The sequence below is a fragment of the Mandrillus leucophaeus genome, unplaced genomic scaffold, assembly GCF_000951045.1.
Source record: "Mandrillus leucophaeus isolate KB7577 unplaced genomic scaffold, Mleu.le_1.0 Scaffold98, whole genome shotgun sequence".
In the NCBI taxonomy this organism is placed as follows: Eukaryota; Metazoa; Chordata; class Mammalia; order Primates; family Cercopithecidae; genus Mandrillus; species Mandrillus leucophaeus.
Genome location: NW_012110696.1, coordinates 3,321,732 through 3,335,436, shown reverse-complemented (window position 1 = coordinate 3,335,436; position 13,705 = coordinate 3,321,732). Strand labels below are relative to the sequence as shown.

The following is a 13,705-nucleotide window of genomic DNA, read 5'->3' as shown; positions in this document are numbered from 1 at the left end:
CTGCCAACCTTGGCGCCGATCTGGTTCCCGCACTGCCCGGCCTGCGTGAGCACGATCTCCCTCATGGCTAAGGCGGGATCAGGGCGGCAGGAGAAACGCGAGGAGGAGGAGCAGATGCGCAGTGACCCAGCCCGCCCTCCGCCAAGGCTGAAATAGCCCCGCGCCCACCTCCCCAGCCTCACATTGGGCTCCCAGAATAAGCAACAGCGTTACTTGCACACAGGTGTACCCACCTGTGCATCCCTTGGCATTGAACGTCTGTTGGGGAGCTCAGGTGTCCCTGCTGTGGTCCTTTCCACGTTGGGGAAAGTTGGTCAGCTGGAGAACTTCCTCCCATGTCTTTACTAAGACTAAATCCCTAGCTGAACTGAAACTGAATTTTCCTCCCATGTGGGAGAGGAGGACTCCAGTTTCAACACTCACAGAATGCCTTGCACCTGTCCTAGATTGAGGACATATTTTTGTAATTGATGAGTCCTGTCCTCTATTAGGAGACCTGTGGTTAGGAAAGGCCTTCCGTATGTTAACTCAACAAGACTTCGTTATAAGTTTGACTTTGGAGCAGTTCAAACCCACGGTAAGCTATGGGTGTTAGAGATAGGCCTCTGATTTAGCTAGAGTCTTCTTTAGAGTGGGATTAGCCCTTTCACCTTTCCAGAGGACTGCAGTCGCCATGCAGAGTGAAGGTCATATTGGATTCCTAAAGCTGAGGATAGGTGTGGGATATGCCTGCTGTGAAAGATGGGCCATTGTCACTTTGCAGGCTTTTAGATGACCCAAACTGAGGAGTTATTTCTTCTGGCAAACATTTTTCAGATGGGGTGGGAAATGCCTCGATCTAATCAGTGAAGGTATCAGTGAGCATTAGCAAATATACGAATCTCCTGTAGAAAGACAGCTGAGTAAATTAGAGTTGCCAGTTCTCACCTGGATAGTTCCTCAATTTTGGACAGGTTTAACTGGAGAAGGAGAAAATTGCTGGCTGTTTGGGTCATGTCAGGCACAAAGCTCTCAGTGCTGAGTCACCTGTTTTAGTGCCTTGAAAAGATTTACCCCTATAAACAAATGAGATATTAACAAAAACAAAGAATCCCTTCTAGAGTGAAAAGAATCATGAAAGTGCTGAATTATATTTCTATGATTGGTACTTGGCATTAGTAATTTATTACCATCATTCAGCCAGCCAGAGGGGCCCTGGACTGAAATGCAATCCCTGGCCCATTTTTGTTCTTCTTCAGAGTGTTCTGGCCCAGTTCTATGTATGCTGACTAGCACACCCATAAGCTTCATTGGCCCTTTCAGTGCAGGGGCCTTGGCTGTGGCATCTACAAGGGCATTTCCTTTTACATGGTCAGTCTCTCTTTTGATGTCCTCTGCAATTAATTATAGTCACTTTTTGGCAGCAAAGCAGCATTCTAACAAGCTCAAAATCTGAATGATGTTGTATGGAAAAGCCCTTGGGGGTCAGGAGTCCCCTACCCATTCCAAACTGCAGCATAAGCATGAAGCACTAAAAAAATCATACTTGGAATCAGTGTAAATGTTAACTTTTAAATCCTTTCCCAACTGTAGGGGCCTAGTAAGTTCAATTAACTCAGGTTTTTGAGCTGAGGTAGAGGCCAGCAAGGCTTGTGCCTTGACTCTCTTGTGCTGACTAATAATAGCATATCTAGCCCTCCTGTTTTCCTGATGCATAAAACAACTTGCATCTGTTAACCACTCTTCTTTGGGATGGTCAAGGGATTCATCTCTCTTAAGTCTGGCCTCCTAGAGTAAATTTATTTCATAATCTGTGACATGCTTTGGCTGTGTCCCCAGTCAAATCTTATCTTGAACTGTAGCTCCCATCATTCCCATATATCGTGGGAGGGACCCAGTGGGAGGTAATCAAATCGGGGGATGGGTCTTTTCCATGCTGTTCTTGTGACAGTGAATAAGCCTCGTGAGATCGGAGGTTTATTTATTTATTTATTTTTGAGACGTAGTCTTGCTCCATTGCTCAGGCTGGAGTGCAGTAGCATGATCTCGGCTGACTGCAACCTCTGACTCCTGGGTTCAAGTGATTCTCCTGTCTCAGCCTCCTGAGTAGCTGGGATTACAGGCGCCCACCATCATGCCTGTCTAATCTTTAGTATAGATGAGGTTTCACCATGTTGGCCAGGCTGGCCTCGATCTCCTCACCTCAGGTCATCCACTGCCTTGGCCTCCCAAAGTGCTGGGATTACAGCTGATGGTTTATAAAGGGGAGTTTCGCTACACAAGCTCTTTTGCCTGCTGCCACGTAAGAGATGTGACTTTGCTCCTCATTTGCCTTCTGCCATGAGTATGAGGCCTCCCCAACCATGTGCAACTGTGAGTCAATTAAACCGCTTTCTTTAAATATAAATTATCCAGCCTTAGATATGTCTTTATTAGCAGCATGAGAATAGACTAATACAACGTGTATGCCGGAAAGGCTAGGAGCACCTGTGGACTCTGGCGGATAGGTAGCTGCGTTTATGGTTTGGCAGGCTTTAAGGGTTATGTCTGGAGTGTCTAGCAATAAGGCCTGATGCTTTCATAAATATTCTCCTATTATCCACTGGTGCCCTTTATCTTCTAGGACCACCTTCCCTTGGTGTGGGGTCAAAAACCTGTAGGTGCTGTTCTAATGTTAGTTTATTAACTTTGCCTACTAGAAAAGTGGTAGCAGCAATAGCTCTAAGACATCAAGGCCACCCTGAGGCCACCTGGTCTATCTGCTTAGAAAATTAGGCTACTGGCCTTGGAATGTCCCCCAGTTTTGGGACAAGATTACCCAAGGCCTATGCCTTGCTTTTTGGCTACATAAAGGAAAAAATGGTTCATCTAACTTGGGGACTCCCACGGCTGCAGCAGAGCCCAATTTCTCCTTGAGAGTAATGAAGGTTTGCTTGCAGTTCTAATTACATTCTAGGAGTTCTAAATCTTTCCCTTTAGTGTATCATATAAAGGCTTGGCTACATATCCAAATCTGGGTACCCATAAACAGCAGTACCCAGCCATCTCCTTAAAAAGCCCACAGTCATTTGTTGGGCAGGGACCCTTGGATGACTAAAATAACTTTTATCTTCTAGGGATGTTGATCAGTTCTAGAGGTTAAGATAGATTCCAAATATTTAAGTCTTTGAGTCAAAATCTGTGCCCTGTATGGTGATACCATGTATCTGCAAGTTCCCAGAAAATTTACCAAATTAACAGTATTATTATTTGAGTATTCTTTAGTTGAGCTAGCAATGAGCAAGTCACCTACATACTAATAATTTTGTCCCTTTCCAACTGTAGATTTCTTAAGTCCTTAGCTAGAGCATTTTCAAATAAGTGGGGGCTATCCCAGAACCCTTCAGAGATGACTGTCCACGTTAGTTTTGAGGCTGAATGTGTATCTGGATCAGTCCATTCAAAGGCAAACATATTATGAATCTGGATGCAATAAGATGCAGAAAAATCCATCTTTCAGATTTAAGAATGTAAACCAGCTTGCATCCCCTGAGACTTGGTAAGTATTGGGGACAATGAGGTGTATGGAGACAACTGCATTTATTAATGCTCTAAGGTTTCTGACAAATCTGTACTTGCCATTAGGCTTTTCATCTGGTGACATGCGAGTACTGTAAGGAGACTCTCGCGGCCTTAGTAATTCACACTGCAAGAATTTGGCAATAAGGGGTTGAATTTCCCCCTCATGCTTCTTGCCTTAAAATGTGTTGTCTCTTCTGAGGGTGAGGAGCACTAGGCTGAAGTTGGATTTGAATGGAGGAGGTGTGTAGTGAGTTTCCCAGAGCCTGTGTGGCCCAAACCTCAATATTTACTTGAGACAACACCTCAGGTGGTAAATGTGACAGCTCATTCTTAACTTCTTTTTTCCCCTGAGGGGTCAGGAACAAAAGTAACACTCTCTATGCTTTATGATCTGTGAGGGTGACCATGACTTGGTCTCCTGAGTCAATAAACCTCTCCCCAGTAAGAGGTCAGGCATTCAGACAGTACTAAAAAGGCAGGTGAGAAGCCCAGAGGCCCTGGAGGACAACTTAGAAGATGTGAAAAGCAGTGTTTTTGGGCTTGTCCATCATGAGAAGACAGGAGCCCATTGTATTGAATCAGGACAGAGTCATCTGCTCCCATATCTAATAAGAAATTAATGCTCCTACCTGCCACTTCAAGAGTCACCTGAGGCCCCTACGTCTCTTGATAGATAATAGTCCAATGGGAGTGGAGGTAGGAAGTATCAGGCCCTACGACTTTTGAGTCTGCTGGGCTCTGATGATGGCTCCCTTGGAAGCACAGTGCATTTCCTTCGGCAGTGGCCGACCTTCTTACAGAAGGCACATTGATTTATATGCAAGGCACAGTGGCCCAGAGGCACAGACTGGGGACTTTTACCTTCTCACTTCCTCTGTGAGGGCCAGGGGTTAAAGGGCTGCCTCTGAAGTCGTGGAGAGCACAAGGCTGCAGCTAGAAGCTGGGCCTCTTGGGAGATTTGCTTTATGTTTTCTCTGCCCTATTCCTGTGATGGAAAACTGCAAAATCCAAGTCTAAAATCTGATCCATGGGAGTCTGGAAGCCTAAGGCTGCTTTTGGCAGCTTCCTGCAGATATCAGAAGCAGACTGGACTATAAAATAAACTCCTAGCAATGCCTATCCCTTCTTTGAGTCAGGGTCAGTGTTAGTGTATGTCCTCAAAGTCTAAATTATCCACCCTTGTAATAAGGCTAGGTTTTTATCTTTTCCCTGAGCAATTTTCTAGACTTTATAAAAATTAAAAAGCTTTATCACACTTTTTTTATTTCTTCAAGGAGTCAAATGATCATAATTTTTTCTCTCTATGTCCCACTTTCTTCCTAATTCATTTCCCTTTTCTAGATTCTAGTTCTCTTTTGGGTCCTAGTCAGGCACTGCTGTGCCTCCTACTTGATAGGTGTCAGGTCCCTGGTTGCAGGCTGCCACCCTGTTAGCATGTGCTCTAGTCACTCCCATAATACACTGCTTTTCTACCATGCAGCAGGTGAACATAAATATATGCAAATCTTGCCTGGTCAGATCATACATCAAGATTAGCCTCTCAAATTTGTCTATGAATTTTCCTGGAACTTCTGAAAACTGTTTTAATTTTTCCTTGCATATGGCTAATTCAGACATAGAAAGGGGTACATATACCTATATAGTATCCCTATTATCATCTGTTACTTCCCAGAGAGGGCAAACACTCAACTTTGCCAGCTGATAAGAGGCCCCACTGCATGTTGTTCTGGTGAAGCTTGGATGTTTCAAGAGTGTGGTATGTATGTAAGCCAGGACTCGAAGGGCAGGGAGAAGATGATGACAGGACACTAGAAAGCTCTGGAAAACTAGAAGAAATTAATAACATGTTGCACACCTCACCAGAACTGGAAGGAGTCTGACTGTGTTCTTATGGGGTGCTCGGACTGGCAGGGGAGAGTTCAGCCCCAGCTAAGAAAAGCCTAATATTAAGAGGCACTTGCATTAAAAGGGTAATCAATTATCTGCCATCCCTATTTTGTCTTTTCCTCAATCAAACATATAGAAACCCATTTAAATTTTTTATCCTGACCAAGCATCAGAGAAGCCTCTATGTAAAGTATTTCCTCCTATTTAGTTTCTCTTCTATAAAACAAATTAAGCTGCAAAAAAGGGAGTCAGACCGAACAGGGGAAATGGGGAGGCTATAACTTGTGTATTGTAATGTATTAGTCCATTTTCACACTGCTATGACAAAACTCTTTCAGGAAAAAAGTGACATGCTGGGTTTAGAAAGTAGTGTCCAGCTGCCCTATATCAGCTCATCAAAGATGACCTTAAGGTTAAGAAATGAGAGAAAACTGTTAAGAAAAAGTCTCATGTTCTCCATCTTGAGGCTAATTGTTTGCAGGCGGTTGTCATAAAAGAGGCTGTCACTAAACAGGCATATCTGATCCTATCATGTAGGGCTGTTAAATACCACATTTCAACTCCTAGTCATAATGATGGAGAGGTTATTGCTGATCTTTTCTGATAACTAAGGTACAAAAATACTAGGTTCCAAGACATCTCTTTTTTTCAGTGTCACTTGGACCAATGGCAAGTTAAATAAGCAATCAGCTAAAAGTCAGAGGATCACTGAGAAAGTAAAAGCTAAACTGTTTGGGGCCTCTTTCTTGGGGCAGCCTCCAGGCTACTACAAAACAGAATCGGTGAGCAGAAAGGTGACAAGATGCAGAGCACTCAGGTGAGGGACAAAGAGCACAAGGTGGACAGTCCAAAAAGAGAAGGTGGCAAACATCTTCTTTAGCTACTTTACACTGTTGGTGGGACTGTAAACTAGTTCAACCATTGTGGAAAAGAGTGTGGCGATTCCTTAAGGATCTACAACTAGAAATACCATTTGACCCAGCCATCCCATTACTGGGGATATACTCAAAGGATTATAAGTCATGCTGCTATAAAGACGCATGCATACGTATGTTTATTGCACACTATTCACAACTGCAAAGACTTGGAATCAACCCAAATGTCCATCAGTGACAGACTGGATTAAGAAAATGTGGCACATATACAACATGGAATACTATGCAGCCATAAAAAAGGATGAGTTCGTGTCCTTTGTAGGGACATGGATGCAGCTGGAAACCATCATTCTCAGCAAACTATCGCAAGAACAGAAAACCAAATACCGCATGTTCTCACTCATAGGTGGGAATTGAACAATGAGATCACTTGGACACAGGAAGAGGAACATCACACACAGGGTCCTATTGTGAGGAGGGAGGAGGGATGAGGGATAGCATTAGGAGATACACCTAATGTAAATGATGAGTTAATGGGTGCAGCACACCGACATGGCACATGTAATACATATGTAACAAACCTGCACATTGTGCACATGTACCCTAGATCTTAAAGTATAATAAAAAAAGAAAAAACTTGCCTTCCTGGAGGGTATTTGTAGCTAAAAATAAACTAGATTTCAACTTAGATTGCCACTAAAATACATTATAAACTGCAAAGTATTACAAAAATACATATATAATATTAAGGCTATATGTGTATCTAAATTTTACCTAAATCTGAATTTGCTTTATTTGACAAAGTCTATAAACAACCCCAGGACAATAAAAATTTTATCCTTAGAAAGTTTGTACCAATCCCCTTTCATCCTATCCCCAACTGCACCTGCCTATGGGTTCCCAGCCTGCCCAGGCTCTGTAGCTTCCATACACTTCTTCCATTTCCAACCGCTCCTGTGTTGTATATTTTATAATAAATGGTTAAACACAAGTACAGTGTTTGGCTGAGTTCTGTGAGTATTTTAATCAAATTCTTAAACTTGAGAAGGGGGTTATGGGAGTCCCCATTTCTTAGTAGCTCAGAAGTATGTATGGGTACTTGTAGTTTGTGACTGGCATTTGCTGTAAGAGCAGTGTTGTGGGACTAAGCACTGGACTCTAGGGCCTGTGCGGACTTTGGGTGGTGTGAGATGTAAAATGTTAAACAACTAGTTGGTGTTGGAGAACTGCTTTGTGTTCCTCAAACTCTACAGATGTAGTGTTAGAAGAAAGACATCGGCCAGGTGCGGTGGCTCACATCTGTAATCCCAACACTTTGGGAGGCTGAGGTGGGCAGATCACAAGGTCAGGAGTTTGAGATCAGCCTGACCAATATGGTGAAACTCCATCTCTACTAAAAATACAAAAATTAGCCGGGCATGGTGGTGGGTGCCTGTAGTCCCAGCTACTCAGGAGGCTGAGGCAGGAGAATCACTTGAACCGAGGAGGTGGAGGTTGCAGTGAGCCGAGATCATGCCACTGCACTCCAGCCTAAGCGACAGAGTGAGAGTCCGTCTCAAAAAAAAAAAAAAAGAAGAAGACGAAGAAGAAAAAGAAAGAACAAAGAAGAAGATATCACAGGGGCTGGAGCTGGAGAAAGACTGGGTGTCTGGGGAAGAAAGGCTCTCTTCTCCTGTATATAGGCTGTCACACTGCACATTCTCCTGTGATTCCAGATCTTCTCCCCGGGTGAGAGGGGACTAAAAACTTCAGAACAGACCCCCTTCGCCTACAGCTACCATCACATACATTTCACTCACTTATAAACATACTCTTAGGAGATATTAATGTTGCCATGCCCCTCCCAGAACTAAGTACCGCCCTCAGCAATCCCATCACAGTGCCTTCTCTTCTAGTTTCTTGCCAAAAACCTACACAAGTGCCCATGGGTATCCTAGTTTAGTTCTACCCTCAGACACTGAATCTGCAGCAGCAATCTGTTCTCTCCACCACCTGTTAATAATCTCAACTGCCTGCATGGACACAGGAGTAATTCTGAGTATAGCCTCTCCTAGACCATTATCTTTAACACAAATCAGTCCTTCCACCTACCTTTTACTCTCCCCCACTCATGGATTTTTGGTGGCTCCTTTCTCTTTTCTACATTTTTCCCCACAGCCTCTCTTTTACGTGTACACAGTGTGTCCAGGATCACCCATTAGATACCTAAATGCAGTGTATACTGAAATTCAGATGTCTGGAAATTGAAGATCATGTCCATAATCCGGCTGTTGCTTTTCTTTAAAAAGCATTTAGCCTACATGTACATTTTTCTTTGCTTCTTTTGAAATATACATATATACAAATTATTTTAACAGCTAAATAAACCTTAACTTTTTTTTTTTTTTTTTTGACTCAGGATTCTCTTTACCTAGGACCTGAGAACCATTACTTTGTTTTTGCTTTTGATTTGGCAAAGGTTTTGGTTTTTTTCCCCCTCCCCCCCATTTTCAGCCTTTTAAAGAAGACACAGATTTGTTTAGAATAATAAAGCTCATTTTAAGGTCACACAAAAGTTGAGCACAAAGAATAGGATTCAATTCAGCAATACAGAGTAATGAAGAGTAAAAGACACTAAGTTTCTCCAACAGAAAACTAATCATCCAAGGCGATTATATTAAAGGCGATAATATCTGGAGCCTAAAGTATTTAACGCTGCAAAAGCAAGAACAGTTTAGGGTATAAACTGAGCAGTGGAATTTTTAGCTGTGCCTTGGTTTCTACTTATTACTTAAGAAAGATTAGCATAGTTTTGTGTAGTCTTTAGTAGACAACATGCATCCATGTAAATTAAATAGTATTTTCTACAATTGTGTGACTATAAGGCCACAATATTTATTTTGAATAAACCTCTTAAATAGTAATTTTAATATTAATATTATTAATTTGTTTGAAATATAAAGCATTATAGCTTTATTTAAGTTTATATAACTTTATTATAAGTATTAATTTGTTTGAATTAAGTTTATATAACTTTAATATAAGTATTAATTTGTTTGAAATATAAAGTATTATAAAATATTGTAATTCAGCTTACAGATAATTTTAAAAATATATACATTATGACTAGTATATTAAAATTATTTATATGTAGACATTTACATTTAATACCCAAAGAAAATTTACTACCACATTGCTATAGTAGATATTAACCTGCCATGCTTATTAATTGATCCTATAGGTATAATTATAGGTCAACATAATTTTACAGCCTATTCTTTTATTTTACTAAATTAGGAATGCCACTATTCTGGGACAAATAAATGCAGGTGATGTGGCCACCCAAGAATCATAGTAGCTCTTTAGTTAGCTATCTTGCAGTCTCTGATATAACTCTACTATGTGAATAGAGCGAATTCCAATTCTTCATCAAAAAGTGCCGTGGAGGTTGTCAGGTGTGTTACAGTATAGATTCCCAATCCAATGGCCAGCAGATGGGAGAGCAGCAGAGGTGGAAATTCTGCTCAGAATAAGCTCTCTTTCTTCATAATACTTGTGTGTCTCATGCTGAGAGTATTACTGCACTTTCAGGTGTTTAGAGAAGAACTTCCTTGGGGGAATATTTTCTGGTCAATTTGACCAATGTTATATGTAATCTGAATTTGTCTTTAAGATTCTTTCAACCTCTTTTCTTCTCTCAGTACAGTTTTACTCAGACTGAGAGCTGTCTTTCTCTTCAATGCTCTGGGTATCTGTGTCTAAGCCCTATTACTATCACATGGTGTCTGTGAGTGAGGGGGCTGTCACCGTGAGAACTCCTGGAGCTCCTCTATCTAGATCCATGCTGTGTATCCAGCAATATTCTTTTTGTGTCACTATTATAAACAGAAACTGAGGCTGAAACATTGCTCCTGTTCCCCCTATCGCAAAAGTGCAATTCTACCCAGGAGCCCTGCAGGCTCTCCTCCCGCAGCTCAGAGACCCCGCTCTGTAACGCGGCACTGCAGTGCATCTGTGGCAGTTGTGTTCCATGTAAAATGTGAGCTGCCAGCTGTGGGCTGTGCCTCAGTGGTAGATGGCAGGGTTTGGGAGAGGACACAGGCCACCAGGAGAGGGCAAGCAGAATTGCTGCAGCCCAGGGCTTAGGGAGTAGGTATCCATTGCTTTGAAATATAAATAGCCAGCCTGGCACGGTGGCCCACGCCTGTAATCCCAGCACTTTGGGAGGCTGAGGTGGGCGAATCACAAGGTCAGGAGATCAAGACCATCCTGGCTAACATGGAGAAACCCCGTCTCTACTAAAAATACAAAAAAATTAGCCAGGTGTGATGGCGAGCACCTGTAGTCCCAGCTACTCGGGATGCTGAGGCAGGAGAATGGCGTGAACCCAGGAGGCAGAGCTTGCAGTGAGCCGAGATCGCACCACTGCACTCCAGCCTGGGCAACAGAGCAAGACTCCGTCTCAAAAAAAAAAATATATATATATATATATATATATATAGCCAAGATGATAGTACCCTATCTCTCTGTTTCTGTAAGAGATTGAGAGTGACTTAGAGCTGAAAGTAAGGTAGGCTTACCTGCAACAGGCACCTGGCTCTACGTTGCAAAACTGCCTTCTATCGTGATGTTGGAAGTTTATTGTTTCTTCACATATAACTAACCAGTGTACACAGAAGACCTCCCCAATTACCAGGTGAGTTTAGGATGAACTATGTATGACTAATGGTTTGTACAGAAGGGAGGCAGGAGAATGGGGTCTGGAGGCAGAGAACTTAAGGCCAATTTGTGCTGACTTCCTAAAAGAAAAAAAAACCAAGGTCTGGAGGCAGGGACCCTAAGGCCAATTAAGGCAAACTTCCAACAGCTAAACCAAAAGAAAAAAATCCCATCTCCCCACACCTGAGTAGCAAAGGCTCAAAGGCTACTCTCCCTACAACCCTTCCCCTTCTACCACATCTCAGATGGAAAGGGAAGGTGCCTTGGAGTGGCTGCAGGCCAAGCACCAGCCATCCCTTCATCTGCATAGGGTGCCAATTTACCTAAGCCTTTAGTTAGCCACGGACCAAATCCTTCATCCAGATCAGTAGTAGCTGACAGGGACCTCAAAAGGAGTAGTTAAAACCCAGAAAACTTCGTAACCACGACCTTGAGTCATTTGCTCAAGCCCACACCCACTTTATCCTTACCTTAATAAATTTCTGCTTTTGATGCTTCCTTCCTGTGTTCCTTTGTTACTTTGTGCATTTTGTTCAATTATTTGTTCAAGTTGCCAAGGACCTGGACAACTCACTCACGGTCTTCCTTCTGGGAACAGAAGTACAGGTAGATGTGGATGCATGTGATTGGTGCTTAAACTCACACAGTGCCCCACACCACAGCACAAAAACACACAGTTACAGCCTGACAATTAGGTCCAAAGATAAAAAGCAAAACAAGAAGATTGCCTTTAATCTTTTCCCTCCACTTCTAAACTCTGGAGGACAAGGCGGTGAAGAGATCTGAAGACATGGTGCTCTCTCCTCCCGTGGCCCCAACATTCTTTGTTTACTGTCTGGTATTTGAAAGGAAGAGGAACCTTTGATAGAGGAGGTGGTCGGAGGCTGGTTAGGCAGGTAGAGACAGAGGGTCTGGGGAGAAGGAAAACACCTGTAGGACCGCACCTGCACCACCCCTGTAGCTAGCGGGAAGAAATGTGGTTAAGAACTTCCTCTAAGGCCAGGATGTTGCTCCAAAGGGACTGTCCCAACTTAGGCACAGGCGCAATAAATCAACCTAAGTGTCTTTAACTTGACCCAGCTCATTATAAGGTCATTAACATGACATTAGCATTGTGGTTTTAGCTACCCCCCACCCCAAGTTTCACTTAGGCACTCATGGGTAACAACCAAAATGGAGTCACTGTGGCCAATCCCAAGCATCCGCAGATGCAACACCCTTAGTGGGGAACTTTACCCATCCCATTTGGGCAGAACCCACAGAAGACATACTTGTTCTTGCCACATAAAAGACCTAGACCTCAGCCTCATTTCTGGCAACCTGCTTTCAGGTCCCCTCTTGCTTCTGAGAACTTTCCTTTTGCTTAATAAATCTTACTTTGCCTTATTCACTCTCTGGCACCCGTGTGCTTCATTTTTTTTGGTCGTGGCACAAGAGTTCCGACCTGGCTCAATCAAGGAGACCACCACATCTCCACCAAACAGTAACTGGGAAACCGTGGTCTTCACGTGGATACTCTCAGCTTGCAGCCCCTGGTCTCTCCGGGGGCACTGTCCCACCCACCCTTGAGCCTGAGAAAAGTTGGTAGAGAGGCTGGTCCCTTACTTCCAGCGGAAAAGAAGTGTTCAGGCCCTCACTTCCCTGAGGGAAGAGAGGCCCTCATGGCTGCGCTCAATGTGGCAGCCACCTGCCATATGTAGCTACTGGGCACCTGGAATGTGACTGGTTTGAAGTAAAATGTGCTGCAAACATAAAATACACCGTGAGTGTAGAAGAATTAGATCAGAAACATACTTTATTTCTAATTGTATATTGATCACATATTAATACAATATTTTGGATACAATGGATTAAAAATTATTACCAACAATTTCACTCTAAAAATTATTTTTGACGTGGCTAATAAAATCGGAAAATTCACAAACAGCTAACATTTTATATTTTAGAGGATTGCTTCCCTCTTAAATCAGGTGTCCTACTCAAAAGACTAGCGGCCAGAAGGGTTATGAAATCTAAAATATTAAAATAATTGTCATTATATTGCTTCCACTTGTGAAAAAGTGTGTGCCTGTGCATGCGCGTGTGTGTGTGCGTCCGTATCTGCGTGTGCGCGCGTGTGTGTACGTCTGTGTGTCCGTGCGTGCGTGTATTTTATAAGTGGACATAACCTTACACACAAGGTCAAAAAGAGACCCCTGGGCTGCTTCAGGTCAAGCCCGGAGAGAAAGCCCTGCCTGAAAGGGCCTGGAGGCCCCAGCTTGTCACTCTTGCCTCATCAGTGGAGTGTGTGGTCGCGAATTCTGTTACTCAAGGCCCGAGGGCGGGGATTGGAGTATTATCCAATCAGAGTGTCGGACTGAGAACTGCCCAATCAGGCGCGCAGCCAGAGAGGAGGCGGTGGCTTCCGGGATCTGGCGGGGCCTTTTCCTCTGGCTCCTGCCAGGGCTTGGGTTAGGGCTTCAGTTGTGTGCGTCTTCGGCTCCGGGAGGCCTCGGGGATTCGGCAGCAGCCTCAGCCTCCCGTCGCTCAGTGACCAGCGGGTATTGGATGATTTGTAGCTAAGACTCCCGGATCCCCTGAAGTGGGGAAATGGTGAGTGTGCCGGGCAGGGCGTCGCGAGGCTGTGGGGGCCTCATCGGCAGCGGCGGGAAATGGCGGCGGCGGGACAGAGTCTGTGAACGGAGTCCCCGCTGCCGCCGCTCAGC

General features: G+C 43.6%; 2 protein-coding genes across 2 annotated transcripts in view; one reads left to right on the top strand and one right to left on the bottom strand.

Moving 5' to 3' along the window:
• LOC105532706 (tubulin beta chain-like) overlaps nt 1-10,293 on the bottom strand; it is a 12,433-nt gene extending 2,140 nt beyond the window's left edge. Inside the window, exons 1-2 of the mRNA XM_011970933.1 lie at nt 10,225-10,293; nt 8,217-8,314 (exon numbers count right to left, since the gene is read on the bottom strand). Of these exons, the coding sequence (XP_011826323.1) occupies nt 8,217-8,314; nt 10,225-10,293 (167 nt within the window). The remainder of the gene's footprint in view (nt 1-8,216; nt 8,315-10,224) is intronic.
• A 3,092-nt stretch (nt 10,294-13,385) lies between these two features.
• Nucleotides 13,386-13,705, top strand: part of ZNF595 (zinc finger protein 595) — a 30,076-nt gene continuing 29,756 nt past the window's right edge. Inside the window, exon 1 of the mRNA XM_011970916.1 lies at nt 13,386-13,592. Within this exon, the coding sequence (XP_011826306.1) occupies nt 13,590-13,592 (3 nt within the window). The 5' untranslated portion in view covers nt 13,386-13,589. The remainder of the gene's footprint in view (nt 13,593-13,705) is intronic.